At 45.1% G+C, this 22,609-nt stretch overlaps 1 protein-coding gene across 1 annotated transcript in view; it reads right to left on the bottom strand.

Moving 5' to 3' along the window:
• Positions 1-20,800, bottom strand: part of Fam214a (family with sequence similarity 214 member A) — a 55,167-nt gene extending 34,367 nt beyond the window's left edge. The window contains exon 1 of the mRNA XM_023724057.1: positions 20,618-20,800. Coding sequence (XP_023579825.1) covers positions 20,618-20,654 — 37 coding nt within the window. The 5' untranslated portion in view covers positions 20,655-20,800. The remainder of the gene's footprint in view (positions 1-20,617) is intronic.
• Between the last annotated feature and the right edge of the window lie 1,809 nt (positions 20,801-22,609).

The raw sequence follows: 22,609 nt of genomic DNA, 5'->3' as shown, positions 1-22,609 counted from the left end.
CTACCTTAAGCCTGGGTGGCGGAAGCACCCAGCTGTGAGTGGACACGAGCTGACTGGATAAAAAATTGTGACACAGCTACCGATGTCAAGTCCATGCAGCTCGGGCACAAGCCTGAGGGTGAGAAAAGACACGCCGCCTGTGGGGCAGCCGCCAGCTCACACCGCTGCTGCTGCTCACCACGGACCTCCATGACCTCGCCTGAAGTGGGTCACTGAGTGCTGCGGGCTGCTGAAGCCCTGACCTCACTGTGACAGTGTCCACAGAAAGAACTTTCAGGAGGCAATGAAGATTAAAGGATAGCTGGGTGAGGTGGAGCCCCTGGCCACGCAGAAGGATGGCGAGTCCAGCGCCAGCTGGGCAACTGGGGGAGACCCTCTCTGAAAACTAAGCAGACAGACAACAGCTGGGACGCAGCTCAGTGGTAGAGTACTTCCTCAGCATGCATGAAGCCTGAGGTTCACGCTAGTATGGCCAGATCATCAAGGAAGCAAGCAAGCAAACTGGGATCCTAATCCTACAGAGATGGAGGAGGGAAAGGAGGGAGAGAGGAGGGGAGGGACAGAAGAGACGGAGAGGGTGCAAGAGAGAGCTCTCCTCCGCTCCAGGCTCCCACTGAACTGACACTGGCCAGCATCTTCCTCCTGGGCTCCTGGCCTCTTCAGTGTGAGGAACTTCTGGGGTCCGAACCACACCACCTACACGACTGGCTACAGCAGCGCAAGCCCATGATACACCAAGGGGCAGACACAGTGTGGGTCTCATATTCCTGGCCCTTCCTGAAACTCACAGACTTGCACTCAGCTCCTCTCTGTTCTCCATGTGCTGACGTGCCCAGGCTGTCCCTGAACATGTGCTTCTCCCGTCGGCTGCTAGCGCAGCGACGACAGTGGGTACTGCCCCTGCAACGCCCAGTCAGCCCTGCTCCTCGTGGGTTGCCCAGCACAGGATGAAGTCATCCAGGCGCCTTGAAGCGCCAGTAATTCTCTTCACCAGGCAGCCACCTCACAGAATTACTATGGTGATTCGAGCGAAGTGTGTCGAACACTGGCTCATCAGTCTTAGGCAAAAGAAAAGAGTCAGTTCGATGGCACAGTTACTTAAGCAAGAGGAGGCAGTGGAAGGGAAGAAAATAAAAAGAGTGAGGAATAAAGAGAAATAAAAACGATCACAATGCAGCACAACTCAGCCGGGCGTGGCGGCTCACGGTTATAATTCCACCTGCTTGGAGACTGAGGCAGAAGGATCAAAAGCCGAGGGCCAACCTGGGCCTCTCAGCGCGAAAGCATAAAGCCCCGCGTCAAAGCCCTGCCTTCAGCTCCTAGCTCTGCCAGCCACAGCCCCGAGCGCTCCAGGCCGGGCATCTGCTGCTCTCCTCTGCAGCCCCACAGGCGGGCTTCCCACGTGCCTATCCCCCAAACGCCCTGGCATCACCTGAGAGGCCCTGGCCCATTTGCCTCCCTGGTCTCAGCCCTGTCAACAGCACTCTTCCGGGACCATGATGACAGCTCCACGCTCAGCTCCCCGAATCCAGCCTCCCTCAGCCCCACCCAGCCCAGAGCACCTGGCTAGCATTCTATCGAAAATGTAACTGCGACTACGCTGGACTGCATCTCCACAACATTTTCCGTATTTGCTACTTAAAACCTCAACTCTACTCCTCGAGAACCAGCTTGAAGTCATTTACGGGCAGCATCCGGAGCCTCCTGTGCTCCCTTGGAAATTTCTGCCGCAGGACTGCGACGAGAGCCGGTAAGCAGTAGGGCAGAGGTCGCTCACCCCTCCTGGACGCTCCGCAGAGGCGATCTGCTAGCACACACTGAGCTCTACTGCTTTTTCTTCCTTATTGCAGTGGAGAAGTGCACCACGTGGTAAGAAGTGGCTACAGTGAGGGCCTTATTTCTGATTTCAGCAAGAAAGTTTCCAGTATTTTATCACAAAGTGATTATTATTGGAGATAATAATTTTTTAGATATGCCCTTTTTCAGGCCAAGAAAGTTTATAAGGTCATTTTGGTTTGGTTTAGCATGTAAAGTAAATCTTCAAGGAAATGGGGCCTTAGAATACTCCATGAGTGCCAAAAAATTTTAAAACATAAACCTCTAACAAGAATTCTGGTGAATGCCACATTTCCAATGCATTGCCCTTGTTTTAATTAAGATATAACCATATATTAAAAAACACTCACCAGAAGAAAACCTCTCTTTTACTCAAGTGTGAGGCCTCTTCTTGTCCCCGTCACCCCCACACTTGACAGGGTCTTGCTCTGCAGCCCACGCTGGCTTGGAGCTCACTATGCAGTCCAGGGTGGCTTCAAACTCACAGCAATCCTCCTGCCTCAGCCTCCCAGGTGCTGGGATGACAGGTGTGTGCTACCATGGCCTGCTGCTTCTTGAAGAAGAGCTGCTCCCAGCTACAGCCCAGAACTTCAGTGCGCGGCCTCTGATACTCGCTTGCACCAGTGTCTCTGCGTCACTGGGGCCTCTAGCGGCTTCCCTATTTTGCCCTAACCTCTTTTAAGTTTCCTTTCTTACAAATGCAGCCCACCCGAGATGGCAGCAGGTCATCCCCAGGGCTGGAGGTGACACAGGTGGTTAACGCTGGTGCGTGGCCTGTGGTTGTGGAGGGCCAGCGGCAGAACTGTGCAACAGAAAAGCAGCTTCTCGTTCCCTGCGGCTCTCCACCAGGCTGGGCGTGGTGGCACCCGCCTGCAGTCCCAGCTAGGGGAGAGGCTGAGGCGAAGGGACACTTAAGTACAAGCACTCTTTACACTGGGACTCCTGCAGTCAATGTCAACTCAAATGTGTTCTTAGACTTTATTTTTTTATTTATTATTATTATTTTTTGCCTGCTCAGTCCACCCTGAGGGTGGGGCTGGCGCAGCATATGGTGCTGGGGATCGAACTGCAGTCCTCTGCACCTGCCTAAGCAGGCGCTTTAGACCGCTGAGCTATCTCGCCAGCCCAACTCAAATGTGTTAAACCTAATGGGAAGTTACTGAGCTGGTACGGTGACTCTAAGACCCCTAAATTAGGAGAAGTTGCGAATATTAAAATTATTAGTGCCAAAACAACAAAAAATTATTTTAAGGGTAAAATAGCCATACTGAGGGCATATTTACCACATATTATTTTCTGGTTTGTTTTAGATTCTGTTATGTGACCACAGAGTCTATATGGTTAAAGGAGACAAATTAATAGTTACCCCAGTTTATCATTTTCTAGGCTATGTTTGATGCCATTATTACTGCTGATTGTACTACTTTAGCCAAGGTGACATAATTTTTCTAATTAGCTGCTCTTCCTTGTATGCAAAAACTGAGACTGCCTTAGGGGTATAAACAATACTACAGGCCAGTGCCAAGGAACCAGGGGTCCGGCCTAAGGGACAGAACCTTCTCCCGGCCGACGCAAATTCCAAAAGCCAGTTACACCCAGAAGACACTGGAGAGAAGCAGGCATTTCTACAGGTTCTAAATACCAGCAATAAAGCCACTGCCACAGTGTACAAGCATCAACCCAGAAATTAAGAACAAAAGACAGAAAATGAGACGACACTAAGTGAGATGCAACTCCAGCCTGCCCGCTCACCAAAGGCCAACTCGGACGGCCACGACGAGGTGGAACAATCGGAATGCCACCAGCTTGGACTCTTTGACATGGTAACAGTGGGAGTGACCAAGCAGATGACTGAGGCTCCAGAAAAGAATAAAAACTCAAATCCAAAATAATCTCTCAGATAACATAGTGAAAGACATGCTTAGTGACCTTAGAGCAAGCACACACACACAAAACAGAGGAGCTAGGAAAATGATGGGACCCATGAGTGCCTGCACAGGAAAGGGACAGAATCCATGAAACAGACTCAAACAGATATCCAGGAGATTAAAAATTTCACCGAAACTACACAGCAGAATGAGCCAATGTGAGGACAGAATAACAGATACAGAAGACAGGACTGAGGTCAGCAATCAGGAAAAGAAGGAGTTCTTTAAAATAGCAAGGGGCCGTGAAAAATTAATCCAACAACTGACAGATGATGCAAAGAATAACATAAAATTGATTGGATTAAATGAGAAAGCAGGAAATAGCTCAAGTGACATTTAAAAAGCCTATTTACAGAAGTAATGGCAAAAAACTTCCTTGGAAGGGAAAAAGAATGTGACGCTGTAAGTGAGGTACACAAATTCCAATTAGCCATGACCAAACCAAACCAAACAACAAAACAAAAGTAGAAATGAAAGCAATAACAAAAACCTACACAGGCATTTAATAGTCAAGATTCCAAAAATTTAACACAAGAACAGAATATTAAATTAAAAGCTGGGCTGGTGAGATGGCTCAGTGGTCTAAAGCACCTACTTAGAACAAACTTAGCAAAGCACAAGAACCGCGGTTCAATCCCCCAGCACCACATGCCAGCCAGCCCCGCCCCCTGGTGGGCTGAGCTGGCCACACACACACACACACACACACACAAATAAATAAATTTTAAAAAAATAAATTAAAAGCTGTTACAGAAAAGAAATAAATCACCTACAAAGGAAAGCCCGTCAGAATCATAGCAGACTTCTCAACACAAACCCTCAAGTCAATGAGAGTAGGGAATGAAGTATTTCAAGTCCTAAAAGAAAACAACTCCAATCCAGACTGATGTACTCAGAAAATGATCTTTCAAAATTGATGGAAAAATAAGGTACTTCTTCATATGACAAAGAACACCTGAGGAAATTCATGACCTCCAAACCAGCACTCCAAAATGTTCTGAAGGATATTTTTAGAAAGAAATAACAAGGACTACAATTCCATAAATCCCAACAGAAGGACTCCACCAGGCAAGGCAAGTGATTAAACCAAAGAGGGAAAAAGGGAATCAACAAGAAAATAACATGACAAGTTTAAGTTAATACATATATCAGTTATAACCATCAATATCAACGGCCTCAGTTCACCAAGCAAAACGGGCCGGCAGAATGGATCAAGAGGCAAGATCCAACAAAATGCTGCACATGAAAAACACATTTAATTAAAAAAGAAATTCATAGACAAAGTCAAAGGATAGAAAACAATACTCTATGCAACAGGAACTCAGAAAAAAAGCAGGGGTGGCTATTTTATTAGTAGGTAAAGTGGATTTCAAGCCAAGACTAATTAAGAGACACAAACAAGGTCACTACATCGTTGTAAAAGGAACAATCCAAGAGGAAAAAATAGCAATCACAAATATATATGCACCAAATACCAGCACATTCAACTGTATAAAACAAATACTAACACACATGAAAAATCAAACAAGCATTAAAACAATGGCGAACCTCAACACTCCACTGTTAAAAATAGATCAAACAGACCAAAAAATCAGCAAAGAAATATCAGAATTGAATCAAATTTTGAACAAATGGACTTAGTAGATGTTTACAGTGTTCCACCCCAAACATCAGACTACACATTTGTCTCAGCTGCACATGGGATGTTCTTGAAAGTAGAACAAATACTAGCTCACAGAACATGCTTAAGTAAATGCAAAAAAACTGAATTACCTCAAATACATTATTAGATCACAGTGAGTGAAACTGAAAATCAATGGCAAAAGAAACCACTGGAACTTCATAAACACATGAAAATTAAGTAACACCCTCCCAAACAACCAATGGGCCACATATAGAATTAAAGAAGAAATTAGACATCATTGACCATTAAATAATAATACCAACACAACATTCTACAACTTACTGGACACAACAAAAGCAGTCTTATGAGGGAAATTTATAGCAGTGAATTCTCATCAGAAAAACACAGCAAGCTAAAATAAACAACCTAATGTTAAAGCTCAAGTTTCTAGAAAAATAAGAGCAAGTCAAACCCAAAGTTCATACAAGCAGGATTAATGCAATGGAGACAAAGAAGCAATATAAAGAATTAATGAATGAAAGAGTTGGTTCTTTGAAAGATTAAATAAAATTAACAAACTCTTAGCCAACCTTATTTAAAAAAGGAAAGACTCAAATCCATGCAATTAGGAATGAAAACGGTGAAATCACAACAGATCCTGCAGAATTCAGAAGATCATCAATACTTACTTCAAAAACCTGTATTTTGGTAAGGTGAAAAACACAGAAGAAATGGACAGATTCCTAGATACATATGAATTACCAAATCTGAACAAAAAAGATATAAAGGGCTAGAGATAGAGCTCAGTGACACAACACTTGAGCCCTAAGTTTGACTCCTGGTACAAACAAAACAAAACAAAACCAGACATAAAAATTCTAAATAACCAATAAAATTGAAGATACAATTAAAAGCCAACAAAGAAAAGCTCAGGCTTCAATGGATTTACTCCTGAATTGTGTAAGAAATTTAGAGAAACCCTAATGCTGCTACTTCTCAAACTCTTCACTGAAATTGACAGGGGAGCAATACTCCTACACTCATTCCTAGAAGCAAGCATTGCCCTAGTACCAAATCCAGAAAAAGTTCCAGCCAAAAAAGGAGAACAACCGGCCAATCTCCCTAATGAACATAAATGAAAAAATTCTCAATAAAATACTGGCAAACAGAATGCAACAAATCATATAGAAGCTTATACACCATGATCAAGCAGGATTCACCCCAAGGATACAGGGACAGTTCAACATATGTATAGCAGTAAATATAACATACCATGTTAACAGAGCCAAGGGAAAAACCCACATGATTATCTCAACAGATGCAGAAAAAGTTTCACAAAGTCCAATACCCATACAATACCCATACCCAATACAAAGACCCTACAGAAAAAAAAATACATGGGTCTTTATCTCAATCTGATAAAAGCCATCTATGAAAAACCAACAGCTGTCTTCCACAGTATTTAACACAAAATTTTCAATAAAAATCTTTAAAAATTATCGTCACATATTTTGGACTGTTCTTGGTGGCCACAAATAATAAAGGACTGCCTCACACTTTGGTGCCACACTCACATTTTCAGTGATGTGCACTTACAGTGAGGACCCATGTTGGTGGCATATTTTGTTTTTGAAACAGGGTTTTGCTGTGCAGTCCAGGTTGGCTTTGAATTCATGGTGACCCTTCTGCTTCAGCCTCCCTAAGTGCTGGGACTGCAGGCACGCGCCATCACGCCCAGTGATATTCACAGTGTATTGAAGAGGTGGACCGACAGGATGATGAGAAGGCGGTGGACTTAAAGTGCAGACGGGACTTTTGTGCCGTGCACAGGACACCACTGAAACCTGGAGCCCCACCACGACAGCAGGCACCGAGCACACATCAGGACGCAGAGCTCCTGTGGCGCCTGCCCGGCCCGGTGGCCGCGTCTCCTGACACTGCCCAAGTCTCACGTGCATGCTGTCATCCACAACCTGGTAATTAACACATCACAATAATTCACAGTTACTGGTTCTATAACGTACACTAACATTTTAAACCCTTTTGGCTTTATAGCTGTGTGAATAAGGAAATTATAGAATTCATTTTTCTACACTGTAAAAATGACTGATGTTTTCCCTCACACAGCTGAAGGAGGCCTGGAAGAAAGAATAAATGTATTGAAATCTCACCTGTATTAAATAATTTGGAGGTTTTTAACTTTTCATAGTCTTTAAGGCCCTCTCTTCATCTGCTGTTAACTTGGAGTCAGCAAAAAGTCAAATTCATCCTTTCACAAGACGTGACAGAACTGACAGGTCAGAATGTTTGTCCCTCCAAAATTCCTATGTTGAAATCCATCCATAGGAGGTGGGGCCTTTGAGAAGGAATAAGCACCCTCAAAACTGTGACAGAGCCAAGCATGATGACACAAGCCTGTAATCTCAGCACTTGGGCAGCTGAGGCACTGCCATGCGTTTGAGGTCAGAGTCCAAGGCCAATGTAGTACTTGTGAGATCCTGTCTCAAATGCAAAAGCAAACAAAACAACTCCAAAGAAAATATAACAGGAAACTGCAGAAGCTAAAGAACGAAGCAGACCTCTGTGTGTCTGTACACAAGACGCTTCAGAACGAACACTGCTATGGGAGAAGACCAAATTACAAGGCCAACACTACCTCTTTACATTACGTACAGATCCTAACATCTGGATATATATGGATATAGACATGTACTTATATTCTATTTTTGTTTTAAAATATTTTAAGGCACTTACGCATCCTCACATGTGGAGAGGGCAAAGACCGGAGACACACGTGCTGAAGATGGTCACTGAACGGCCCTGGACAGCAGGGCGTGGAAGGAAGAAGGAATCAGTCACGTCTCCTAGTCGGCTATACTTTTGTTTGAATTTTGTTTCACTGTGCTCCCTTCTGTAATTTTTAAATCAACTTTAATGAATGGAGTGATGGTGGGGAATTAAAGACACATTCAAGTTATATATTCTGTTCTAATGCTTTTAAAAAGATAACCAATTCTTATCAAAAACTACCAACTCTTTATTTTCCTAAAGGTATTTTAAAGAGTACCAGAAAACATACAAGGGTCCCAAAATGACTAACAAACTACCATGTATGTGCTTTCTCAGACAGAAGAGAGTAGGTTTACTTACAGTTTCAGAGCAGCAAGTAAATGAGGAGAAAATTCCCAGGCAGCAGGATCTACAGCATGTGTCCAGGCACTGTAGCAGACAGAACAATGCCCTTCCCAACATCCACGTCCCGTCCCTGGAACCTGTAATACGTCACTGCTGCTTTGAGATAGTACCTCATTAGGTAGTCAGGTTGGCCCGAAACTCACAGGGACGTGCCCGCCTCAGCATCCAGAGTGCTGGGATTATAAGCATGCACCACTATCCCCCGCTGTCAGTTTACTTTCCTGAGACAGGTGGATGCCACGATCACGGAGGAGCCACCTGCTGGGTTCCAGAGGGGACAGGGGCCCTAAGCCCAGCAGGGAGGAGCCTCCAGGCTGAGAACAGTCAAGCAGGTTTGCTCTCTTCTTGAGCTTCTGGGAAGGCAGGGCCCAAGGGCCCATCCACCACTTCTCTCCCACAGAACTCTGCGCCAGATGTGTGCTGCTTTAAGCTGCGAGGTTGTGGTAAGCCGTTAGGGCAGCAGTAGGCCGAATTCAAGCCTACTCCTGGGGCTGGGCAGAAGTGCCCACCCAGGACCAGCTCCTAGGGACTCAGACCCAGGGGGCAGCACGTTTACCACCATGGCTGGATGACTCTGAAGCAGACACCCGTGAACCATACATACTGTAAGGAACAGCACTGGATGTCACACACCAAAATATGTATTCACTGGGTAAAGAATCAGATCCCAAACGCATTTTTAAAAAACTGACATAGGGCCTCTCTATGTAGTTCCGGCTGGCCTCAGCCTCATGGTGATTCTCCTGCCTCAGTCTCCTGAGTGTATCTACTACACATCCAGCTCCAAATATAAATTCAAAAGGGGAGATCAGCAGATTGTGCACTATGTATTTATTTGACCTATGGAACATTAAGAAATTTCTCAGCTTTGAAATAAGCAAACATAAAGGAAAACTGGCAAAATAAAGCTGTACAAAATCTAATTTTTTAGCAAGCACAAGGGCCTGAGTTCAATCCCCAGTTCTGAAAAAAAAAAAAATCTATTTTTTTTTTTTTTTGTATTTAGTACAGGGTCTACAGGTCTCATGACACAGATTGGACTTATAGTGATCCTTCTGTTTCCAGCCGCCCAAGCACTGGGATTACTGGCACATGCCACTATGTCCTGTCTCAATCACTGTCTCAGCTCACCCTGGGGTGGGGCCAGCACAGCACCTAGGGGATCGAACCCCAGTCCCTGCGTCTGCCTAAGCAGGCGCTTTAATCCACTGAGCTATGTGGCCAGCCCTAAATACTTCTTACAGAGAACAAAAGGAGAGGGGTGAGTTACAGTTTAGTGATACAGTGCTTGCTGAGGATGTGCAAGGCTTCATGTTCTATCCCTCGCAACACACACACACACACACACACACACACACACACACACTGTGTGCTGCTTTAAGCTGTGAAGTTGTGGCAAATATATATATATTTATACATATTGAGAATATATGCACATAGGGCTGGGTGTGGTGGCATGCACCTGTAGTCCCAGTACTTAGGAGGCCGAGGTAGGAAGAATGCTGAGTTCAAGGCCAGCCTGGGCTACATAGCAAGACCTTCTCTCAAAAAAAATCACACAAAAATCCACAACTTCCTCAATGGTTCCACCATTAGAGCAAGCAAGGACACCCATGTTGTCTCTGTTCACATGGATTCATCACTGAAGGCTTTTTTTTTGGCTGGCTCAGGCTGCCTTAAGGGCGGGCCTGGTGCGGCACGTGGAGCTGGGGATCGAACTGCGGTCTCCTGAGCCTGACGGGGTTTGCCCAGGCAGGCGCTTTAAACAACTGAACTAACCTCCAGCCCCTCACACGGATTTATCTCTGAATCTCTGTAAAAGTGAGATCAGTTATGAAGAAGGAAAAATAATTTACCTGTAAGTGGACCTTGTGAAAACAGCCCCTTACTCCCGCATAAGGTCACTGAGAAAAGAAACAACTGTTTTTCATTGTTTCCTTACAAAGGCATTTTCAAACTGTTATTTCTCCCTTTACAATAGTAACTCTGCCAAAGGTAGTATACCTTGATAAAGACAATGATCAAGGAGTGGATTTAATGCTGAATTAATGCTTTTAATTAATGTTTTATTGGATGCCTGTGGCCATTACCATCAGCCATCAGGCAGCCAAGTGCAGATATTTCCTACAACAAGACCAAACTTGTTTCAGCTCAGCCAATTCACACACCACTAGAATTAGTCGACTGAGAACAGCTATCATGATCATGTCATTATTTACTGTTATATTATTCCAAAATCTTTTAAAAGATAAATGTCAGTCTGCCTAAATTTTGTATTTAACCTAGACGCTTTTCCTAAATTTTGACAGTTAAATCATTGGATTAGCATTTATAGTTGTAATAATTCTTGAAATTCACATATTTCTCAAAACAAAAACCAAATGAAAAAAAGTTAAAGAAGTTGAAAAATGCTTTACAAGAGCCAAAAGACCTGGGTTCTAATTTCAGCTTTTTAATAAATGAACCCAAGCCCTTTTGAAAGGTCAATTCAATGGGGACCTTCATCAAACTCACTCGTACAATTAAGGTGTGTGAAACTAGGCGGCCTTTCCAATTACAGTGCCTGACCCTACCGCAGCCAGTTTCTGTCCTTGTGAAGTACTTCGGTCACCGCTCAGACTGACTCTTCACCTAGCCTTCTGCAAGCTCAAAATAATCTGGGAGGTGGCAGTCAGAGGGCAAAACGAGTCCCTAGCACAGGTGCTTTGTGTCCATGCCCTCCAGGCTGCTGTGCGGGCATCTGCCCCACATCTCATCACGCCCCACTCGCAGGCTGGCGATCTCTGGGGGCCCTTCCACCAGCTCTGCATTGCTGGCCCGGGGCAGCCACACTCCAAGCTGGAGCAGCAGCGAGCTCCTCCCAGCAGCCTCCCCTCCACCAGGCCTCCATCCTTCCTCCACACCCCACTTGCCAACTTCCTCAGCATTAGGGACCTACTGATGTGATCAGGAGTTCCTGAAACTGCAGTCAGTGACAAAAACCACTTCAATTAACTTTTAAAGAACTTTAAAGGCTTGGACCTCCCATTTATGCAGCCTTTTAACACATTCTTTGGCACAGTTTTATTCATCTTCACCCAATTCCTAAATATCTTTACTAAGTTTACATTTACAATTGTCCTTGTGGAAGGGCTTTTTCATTACATTTTCTAACATGATTTATATTCTTATGAAGGGAAATTTTTAGCTACCATTTCATTGTATTCTACAGGTTTAAAAACTGGGCTTGAAACAGGTGCTCTCTATTTCCGTTTAGAGCATGACCCTTTATCAGACTTTACCCCATTTCCTCTGAACCCATGACCCTCTTCGACTGGTGTGAGAAGAGATCATTGCAAATTATATTTTTTTCTTCCTAAAACTTAGCACAAATAAAATTAAGCACTTCTTTGAAGCTGCTGACTATCTTACTGGTGACCAGCACAGTGTCTGACTTGAACAAGCGCTGGAATAAATGTCCAACGTTTCATCCTGTTTTTTTGGTTATCACTTCATTCTGTCCTAATTTATGAAGCTTCCTGTTATTCTTTCCAAATAATTACTACTTTATTGTTTTCTGAACTTCACATTTCAATTGTCAACTCTTTTCTATCTTATCTATAATAACTGTCTTACCTACATAATTCTCTTGAATGAATATGAGACCATTTGTTTTAAAATAATGAGGCTGTTTTAGGAAATCTCTAGCCTAAGGGTGAAACACTTAAATTATCAAAAATAAAAATAAGGGCTGAGCACGTGTTCCGCATGGCGCTTCCCTCTCGGCGACTGCCATCTCTCAGCGCCGACACACACGTCAGAGAAGCTCCCGAGCACCAGGCCAGGAGCTGCAGCCACAGCAGCTCACGCAAGCTCAACTCCAAATCATCTGAGAGACCAGACAGAAGTTAGAGCAGTCATTTTAGAGTCCGAATTTTCAGTGAAACTTGGCTTTCCTCAGGAAAGCAATGAGAGGCTGACCCTGCAGGCCAGGCTCCTCCACGGTGCCAGCGCCGACGGCCCAGGGCGGCCAAGGCTCGGAACAGCTGCTTAGGCGGGGCCACCTCATGGCTGGCAGAGACGTTCTCAAGGGACGCAGTGTTCAGAAGCTAACATTCGAGCTGGCCATGCTCCTGGGAGATCGCCTATCTCCTTTTGTTTTGGCCTCCTGAAAGTACAGGCTGCCAGAAAAATGCTTTTAGTCATGCATCAAAGACCCAGAGAGAGGCCTTTATCCACTGCCATGTTACCTACAGGAACCCTATTTAATTCTATTTGTCTATGTTCAATGTAAAACATCAGACCTAATTCATCACATTTTAGGGCCCAAGAACCCTTCAGTAGAAAATACCATCCTTTGCCCTGTTCTTTGGGGAACTTTTCCTGATTATACTGTGCTGTCATTCCACACCCCACGCAAGGAAGAGTTCAGGGACAGTGACCAGAGAAAACGTGGTCCGAGGGGGAAACAAAGTCCTACGTGTCCAAGCCCAGGTTCTGGGCCATTCACTCTCCCCTGCACTTGGTGCCAGCTTCACTAGTCGCAGGTAACTGGCATGTAACTGGCCAAAGTTACCGTCAGGCTTGGCCTAGGCTAGCTTTACGTTTCCACTGCCTGGGACTACGGGTGCCACACACACTGGTCCTGAAACAATACATTCCTCCCTCTAAGCTCTTCCTGCTACCATGCGTATGACCCTACTTCAAAGTGCTCAACACTCATAGTTTCCACTGAGTGTGTGTTTGTATATGTGAAACTGAAAACTCATGAGTAAATAACAGGACAAAGGAAGACAGAGATGTTTTTAATTAAGGGTTTAGAAACTTGAACATGCACAGTTAAGATCAGTTCAGTTTACACTCTTAAACAAAGACAGAATGAGGTGACATTCATGAGGTGACTGCCATTTCCCACGTAGAACAATTTCTGCAAGAGGTCTCAGGTGGCAGTCTGGCCTAACAACGAGCCTTTTAGGTCTCCTCCGATCTTACTCTACAACCACAGCTGAGCATCACTGAGCAGCAGGTCTCCCGGTGCCACATGCCTTGTTGGAAGCCTGTTCAGAGTGCAGGAGTCGGGGGCCCCCTGGCTGCCCTCAGGAGAAGGAAATGACAGCATGCGTGCTGGCAACTTCACTGTCGCCTCTGAAGCTAAAAACAGCGCTGTGCGTTCACCTGTAACCCTGCAGACATCTGTACCCCGAAATCCCTATCCAGGTCCGTTTGGGCCTCAATTTTTAAAAACTAATGCTTTTAGGCCCTGGCTAAAACCAAATTATGCTTAACACAATGTCTCAACCTGAGAGAACGTATAAATCACTCACCCAATACCGGCAGATGTACGCAGAAAATTCTGTGCACACAGACACGGGTACAATATTTTCTCTAAAAAAGGGTTGACAGTTCTTACAGACTCTCTAAAGGGTAAGAACGAAATGGAGCCATCTTCTTTCCCTACACGGGTATTCTGCCGAGAACTGACAGAAGGCGACTATGCTTACGCACAGTGTACACACCGCTGCAATGAAGACAGCTGAGAGCAGGATCCTTACTTTGAAAAGGGTCCTCCCCACGTTTTGTCAATGGCAAAGTAATCTCTGGGCCCCACGCAGAAGTGACTGTGGCGGTATTTCTGGCCTTATCAATAGTGATAAAATAAAGGACACTTGAAAATACTGTTTTTTTTTTTTTTGTGGAACCAGGGATTGAACTCAGACCTTGCACTTGCCAGGGAAGCGCTTATTCTACTGAGCCATCTCCCTGGCTCCTGTTTGTTTGTTTTGAGACAAGGTCTCGCTCTGTAGTTCAGGCTGGCCTCCTGCCTTGGCCCCCTGGGTGCTGGGATGGGCGTGCACCACCACGCCCGGCTTTTTCTTCTTTTTATATTTGCTTGTTCTAAACTCTATACTCTAAACTCTATTTCAACAAGTTAGAGGGCTCAATGAAGTTTAGGTAGCCCAGTTCCTGGATGGAACCCAGATTTGATCTTTCTCTCAAGATAATATAAAATTATCACAGCTCAAAGCAGTGAAAATAGCAGTCAGTTGAAACTTTATGCATTTATTAAAATGACAAATAAAGCCAGGCATAGTGGCCCATGTCTGTAGTCCCAACACTTCTGAGGCTAAGGCAGGAGGATCTTTTCGAGTTTGAGACCAGCCTGGGCTACAAAGTATGCTCAAGGCTGGCCTGGGCTGCATAGCCAGACCTCGTCTCAAAACAAAAATAAATGACTGAATGAATAAATAAATAAATTTAAAAATGACAAATGAAAGTACATCTTCTAAATATTTTGGCTTTGAAGTGTGAGTTATCAAAATTCATCACTATACAAACTGACCTTTATGTCACAAGGCAGTTCTCATGATATTTAATTTCTGTATCTCGGGTGGCTGGCTTGTCCCTTGTCACTAGCAGGGTGACAATTACAAGGCTACCCTTGACTCAGTCCTATTCAAAAAGTCAAAGCAAGTTACTTCCCAGGAGAAACATCCCAGAGACTCAGTGCGGGGTAAGGGCGCTCGCCGGGACACAGCCCTTCCCTGCGCTTGCTCTCCCCTTCCTCACCCTCTCCAGGCAGGCACAGACGCCATCAGTTCCACCTTCTCTCTCCACCTCAGTCTGCACATTTTCACGGCTTTCTAGATCATGAATTATCCTGAACAACCGAGAAACTTCACAGCCCACGTATGAGTGATCACACCTACATCTGCAGTGCAAATGGGACGCTCAGGAGGGAAACCTAAAAACTTATCATTTACAATTATCATAATACTGAGAAAATATTTTTAATCTAGAATAATTTTAAGGAAAATGAAAGTTTATTGCAATACAATCTCATGTTAGTACTGAGTTTTAACCCTGGTTGTTAAGTCATTTTCCCACACTCTGTCACTTTAAACTAAGGCCCAAGCAGGTGAAAGCATGTCTTACAGTCCACAGCTAAACAACCACACAGACAAGCCACTCAGAATTGGGAGCTCCATAAAACAAAACACCTTCAAAATATGAAGCAACAGACTAATTTAAATTTTAACGCCAATATTTAGCAATTCAAATGACAGAACAGGACTTTGATAACTGATGGCATGATTTCCCTCAAATACACAGGTTGCAGCCACAGGCAATTCAATAAAAATATGGTGATTGCTTAAATCTTTTAAAATATTATACGTTAAAAGACAGAACATAGTCTCTAGAGAACATTTCCAGCAAAATCTGACCTACATACAAATGGTAGTCAGAAGATTTGGTGACTGAATCTTTAAAAACTTGCAAGTCAGGGATGGTGGCCCGCGCCTGTAATCAATGCCAGCACTCGGGAAGGTCAGGCAGCAGAACCAGTGCAGGTTCAAGGCCAGCCTGGGCTGTACAGCAAGACTCTGCCTCAAAAAATCAAAGGTTAAAACAAAAACAAACGTTACAGTAAAAGACACTGCCAAAAACGATGAAATATGTGTGTTGAAAGTTAGGGAGAGGACGGGGAGAAACTAATGGGAAGATCTTTTATTGTAATACATTTCTAGATTTAAACATTTTTCACATTTAGGACTACCTCTCATTGATCAACTGTGTAAGGGAATTTGTTAAAATCATCACAAAATTTTTAAAAATTGATATGTCTTAGGCATATGTACGTACTCTCACAAGAAATGTAATCAGTATGTACTGAAAACATGTAGTAATAAAAGTTTTAAAATTTAAAAACAAAACGCAACAAAAAGTTACCTTCTGTGCTTATCACTGTCTTCACTGGATCTGGCACCACGTGAGGTCTGGCTCCTGCCCAAAGTCACACCGACCAGCAGAGGGAGATGTTCTGCACTGATTCAGGACAATGAGGCAGCACGGACAGCGCAGTAGAGACCCTCAGGAAGGATGACCCCAGAGCTGCTGCGGACAGTGGCCAGGATGCCGGCTGAGTGCGTTCCGAGCAGCGGAGGGAATTCGGGGGGGGGGGGGGCGTAGCAATGTCTTCTAAATGTATAATATTTTTAAAGAGCTTAAGCAGTCACCAAATTTTTGATTGAACTGAATATGGCTTAGGCTTGACTACCTTTTATATCCTATCTTGACAACTTTCTGTAATTTATAATTTTACTACCCCTGTGATAATCATAAAACTTCTCATTCAATTCCTTTGAGGTTCAGAAGCCCCTGAAATGAGTAAAACCAGCACCAGCGAATTAAAAAGGACATAAATTCCACTTTCTCTTACACTGCCACTTTAGTCTCCTCACAACAGCTTACATAATTAGATCAAATTGACATCACCACTCTTCATGTAGCTCTCATCTTTGATTTTTAGTTATAGACACATCTGACAATAAAAGGAAAGATACTACATTGTTGCGAAGGCGATGAAGTGCATGCAAGGGCACCTCCCCTCTGAAGGCCTGGGCAAGGGTGGGCGCCAGCTCCAGCTTCGCTGCCTGCCCAGGGGCGTGTGGGCGGAAGGCCACGAGGGCCATGAGCCCAGGCCACAGCACAGCCAGGCAGGGTCAGATAATACCGGCCACGAAGCCCAACATCCCTTCCCAGCTGCGGAGGGTGCCAAGCAAACCTTTCCCGGTTGAGGCCAGGAAGAAGCAACCGCATTTCTGTAAGAGCGGCAAAGAGACACTAGGCCACGCAGGACTCAACGCACACCAGGCAAGAGTTCAGGAAACACACACTGGGGACAATTACTGAAGCAGTAACGGTTTTTAGAAGATTCCAGAGAAATATATAAAAAGAGGTCCAGATTGGTACCCCCTCCCTTCGTTTTTGTTTTTTTTTAATGTATTTGGTACAGGGTCTCGCTGTGCGGCTCAGACTCATAGCGATCCTCCCGTCATCAGCTGCCCCAGCGCTGGGATTACAGGTGTGCACCACCACGCCCAGATTCAGTGGTCGGCTCAGTGCGCCTGTGGGTGGGGCTGACGTGGCATGTGATGTCAAGGACGGATACCTCAGGTTTTAACTTATAGATTTTTAGAACTGTAAATGAAATAGCACTTTCATATTATAGCCTACCAATTTCAAATTTAAAAGTTCAGTTTTTAAAAAAAAAATCAGTTACAGCAATCACTGCATGTGATAAATATTTGACTTCTACTTTTCTTTCTCAAGCAGCCTACATAAACAAACAACAACAAAAAATTTCACTGGTTTGAGCTCCAAAGTATTTTTCCACATGTATAAATAAGTAGCTAATTTACAGATCTCACAAAGAAAAAGACAAGGAAAATTTTATTGTCAAACAAAGTCAGAGTTGAACTACATTCACAGTGCTACTGCAACAGTCCAGACGATGGGCTGCAACCGCCCTGAGGCCCTGGTCCCAAAAGGAACCCCCAGATGTCCCCCACACAGAACATCGAGGTGCTGGGTACAGGGCGAGCCTGTGATTCTCCAAGAACGTCCCTTCTGAGAGCAGCGGCAAGGTTCTGCGGGACACCACATGCCCTCAACCTCCACCCCATCCCAGGTCCCTCCATCCTTGCAGCAGATGCACGAAAACAGCCTGCTCTTAAAGCTTTATTAATTCTAGTGAAATAAACCAAAGGTAAAAGCAAAACAAACACATGAAAGTAAATCTTCGATTTTTTCTATTCTGTAATTAGAAAACAATTAGCAATGCATTTGGTGTGGTGGAGCGCAACAGTACTCCCACACGTGGGAGGCTGAGGCAGGAGGACTGTTGCAAGTCTGAGGCCAGCCTGGGTCACACAGTTCAAGGCTGGCCTGGACGACATACTGGGCCCTTGTCTCAATAAAACAAAACAACTCTCCCCCAAAAATTAGTAATTCGAGAGAAGAATGAGTTTTAAAAATATGGCCAGGCCTCATTTCTCAGCCTTTTGGCTAAAATCAAGTGTACAAATACAGCTACGCCGGGCTCACGGGGCTGGCGGGCTCCTCCTGCACTCTGGGCTCCTCTCACCCTACACTCATACCTGCACCCTAGCACATAACCGCTCTTTGGGAAGTGACTGCTCCACGCTGCGAGGCCGGCAAGTCTAAACAATGCCACTACCTTTATTCTGCTGTAGGTTTTATTATAATTTCTACCAAGTTCAACTTAGGTGCATCTAACAAATGGAAAAACTCAGAAATAGCAGTTTTTTAAAAGTTCAGCAACACAAAGCCTCCCCCCCCAAACATTTTAAGTGTTTAAGAGCAATTTATTTTGTAAATTGGCACTGCAATTCTAAGGCTTAACTTAACAGAAATATATTCATGTATGTTGTTGGAGCAAGGATATATTTTGAGTTCATTTCAAAGAAACAACTCTCGAAGATACTCTCTCAGGCTTTCACAGAGAGCACATTGGCCAAGCATTGGCCGTGACTCATCCACATGGCTGCACTGACAAAGGTTCTACAATCTGAGGTACAGGATCTCAGGACAAATCCTGAGGGCATTTCACTGACCTTCTCAGACCCAAAAGCTACAACTCTTGTTGCATAGGTCCTGCTTTACCTTGGTCTTAACCATCCAGCAGAAAAGTATGAAGACGAAATTATAAGAAATAAAGCCATGCTGTTAAGTTGAGCTGTGGGGGACTCAGGTCAACAATTTCTGACATTGCCAGTTAAACAGAAGACCCAATGCTATTGTGGGCTACTGGACTCTTTTAGAATATTTTGCTGAGTTTACACACCTATAATATTCAATAATGGAACTTAGAAAAAATGGGGTATACCGATGAATGTCCATTTTGTATCTGTGTATTCAAAGTGGTTGGGATAGATATATAGTTGTATTCTCTTAATGAATTGAATGATTTGTTCTAATGGTGTTTGTAAATAGGATCACAAGTCCGCATCTTGTACAGCAATTAACCACTAAGAAGAATATATGCAGTGTATTATTTGTTGAAAAATAAAAAAAAATATAAAACTCCCAAAAAAAAAAAAAAAGAAACAACTCAAACACTAACATTGATTGGTAAGAGTTCCTGACATCAGGTGCTTCTTGACAAGAACAAAACCACTCTTCTCCAAAACACAACATCTGCAAAGTTAATAGAGTTCTCTGAACTTACGCTAGCTTTATTGACAGGCTTAAGTCACTAAGTGAATCAAAAAGGAATTGCTTAATTATATGTAACTAAACAGGGAAAACAAAAATTGGTCATTAGCTCAACACTGACTTCATAAAATGGGCAATATAGTTAATCTGCTCTGCTTTAATCAATGTCAAAAGAATCATTAAATCAATTATGTAAACTGATTTCCCAGTACTTGAGAAAATGCACAAGAAATCCCTTGTTTTTCTAAATATTTTAAAATTTTCACAGAATATGTTAAGACACACCAGCTTCTCTAGACCCCACAGAAGCAAAGTGCACCCAACACGCCGCTCAATTGTGATCACCGCGGAATTAGCTAGCTTGCGTAAATTAACAGCACTGTCCCATGTCCGCGGCGCTCCGCCAGCCAGCCGCGCACTCCCGCGGCCCCCGCCCGCGCATCTCGCACCTGCACCCGGCTTCCAGGCCCCGGCGCGCCGGCCCCCTCGGACCCGCGCTGAGCCAGCAGCAGACCGAGGAAGCACAGGCTGCTGCGCGGTCTGCAGGGCGTCTGGGACGCCTCCGACAGCAAGCGCTACTAGCGCCCTTGTGTGGAAGCCCTCGCCAGGCCAAATGCTCCTGATGCTAGTCAAAGCCAGATTAGTTTAATTAAAACTACATAACTTATTTTAAAAACACTCAACAGTTTAAAAAACAAAACACAACCCAAGAAACCCCACTGGCCACACATGCAGTTAGCACCTCTGGCTGGCTCACAGCCCCTTCCCAGGCTTCTCATTCCGTTCACATTTCATCCCATTGGTTTCTTTTCTTCCTCTCATTGTTCAGATTAGCATTTTAATAATCTTTTTAAGCAATGCAGTTCAGAGACCGCTGGGCCAAGCTGAAGAAAATTCCTTAAGCCCCATGTTGTTCAAAAAGATCATTTTCCTGGACTATTTATTAAAAGCCCATGTGAAGCAAGCACGACAACTGGTAAACAGCTACCGAGAATGGAAAGCTTAAAAATACAGCCGTTGAAAGCACTTCATTACACACCTTCTCCGGGAGGCCCTTTGTTCCCCCTGTAAACCATGCTGGAATCTCGCAGGAGAGAAGCTGCCCTCCGCTGTCACCGCGCTGTCAGCTGCTGGCGGCCGACGTCTGCAGGGCCGGGAGCGGGACGCCGCGCCGGCGGCTGCGAGCTGCTGCGCGCCCTCGGCCGGCCAGCGCTCCCACAAAGGCAGAGAGCGGGCCACATAGCAACAGCGCGCGCCGCTGATTGGCCGGCCCTGCGCTCGTCCACACGGCTTCCTGTCGACTTGGCAGCGCGCTCCTGTTTTCGCGGCTCGGTACCAACTCAGCTGTGTTTAGGCAACTTGAAAGCAAAGAGCAGCACACTGATAATGAGAAGGGACTGGAGCACGGCCCTACAGTGTGCGCTTCTGGCTGCTTCTAAAAAATACAGAGAAATGCGTGAGGCAACCTGAGGACAAAGATGGGCTGGGAAGGGAACAGTTAGTGAACACTCCGCCCACCAGGTTCCTAACAAGCGGGCCCTCTGCAAGGACACGCAAAAGATAAACCCATCAGAAGAGCCGTGTGTCAACTCCGGTACCTACAGAACACCTCAAAAATGTCCACTAAAGCACAGCCAGTTGGTTTTTAAAACAGGACAGGGTCTGCAAACCTCTCCTGAAAGGTATGCGGTGCCTTTTAAGGGGGCAAGAACGACAGGTTAACAGGCTGTCGAGAACAAGATTTGAAGAGAAAAGCAGTCAGCTGCTAAGTTCTGGTGATACAAGACCTAATTAGGTATTTGCTGTACCAAGTATCTTGTTACATAAAACGCTGACATTCTGCCTAAATTCATTTATTTATCTTAAAATTACCTGGAGATATGAAGGTTTAGATTTTCTTTTCAGGCTTCAGATACTGGGCTCCAGTGTACCAGTCCACCAGTCCATACTATCTCCACAAACTTTAACAACAAAAATACCCGCCCCCCCCTTACAAAATTGTTTAGGTTGAGAAGTACAGGCAAAAACCATCAGAAAAGTTTCTCATTTAAGCAATATTTCCCCTAGAGCAGAGCATGGTGGCACATGCCTGTAATCCCAGCACTTGAGAGGCTGAGGCAAGAAGATCACGTCTAGTTCAAGGCCATCCTGTGCTATACAGGGAGACACCCTGCCTCAAAAGGCGAGGGGGTACTCCCCCTGTTCAGGAGAGTGGGCTCCAAACTCTGCAAGGAATGGAAACCTTTTATTTGTAGTCTTTCGGGAACAAGCATGACCATAGCAACTCTAGGAAAGGTCTGCAGAACAGGCAGAATGGGCAGAGCTGTGGCAGCAGTGGGCACGGCTTCATTTCTCGGGAGTGTGCTGGACAGGGAAAAGCAAGAGGTGGAACTGCGGCACCACTACACCACCCAGGAGCCCCAAGAGGCCATTTTTAAACTGGAGGCCACACATAGCACTGGTTCCTACCTACTGTCCCCAGAACCCCCTGGACAAGCCTCCAGGACAGGGCCGGGAGGCTCAACCTTCCCTATCTCTTAAGAAAAGAATCTGCCTCCCCCACCCCAGCTCCACTCCTAGCCAAGGGCTGAGCTCCCAAGGACCTGAGGCCCCAGGAGAGAGCAGGGTGCTGGGGAAGTCAGCCAGGGAGGCGGGGAAGCTTGAGGTCCCAGAGAGGAGCGGTCTGGCGTCAGGACAAACTGGATGCAAAACTCAAGCCTGACAGCTACCAACCTTGAGTTCACACGCAAAATACGAAGCCACTGTGTGCTCTGTCCTCTCACCAGCAAAACTTCCCTCACTCCAGACAGGACCGTCCTTCTCCGCAGAGCAGAGTCCAGAGGTCCCTAGACCCGCCCTCACTGGCTGGCTGGGTTCACACCAGCCTCCAGCCACACTGACAAGGCCACTGGGCAGCCCCGTCTGTGTGGTCACTGCACACTGGTACTGAGCACAGTGCCTGGCTCATACCTGGCACTATGACTTTGATTTCAAAACCATGGGAGGTGAGGGCCACCAGGACTGTCCTCCT

This window comes from Octodon degus, unplaced genomic scaffold (genome assembly GCF_000260255.1).
Source record: "Octodon degus isolate 3935 unplaced genomic scaffold, OctDeg1.0 scaffold00105, whole genome shotgun sequence".
Taxonomy (NCBI): Eukaryota; Metazoa; Chordata; class Mammalia; order Rodentia; family Octodontidae; genus Octodon; species Octodon degus.
This window is presented reverse-complemented; position numbering and strand designations above follow the sequence as displayed.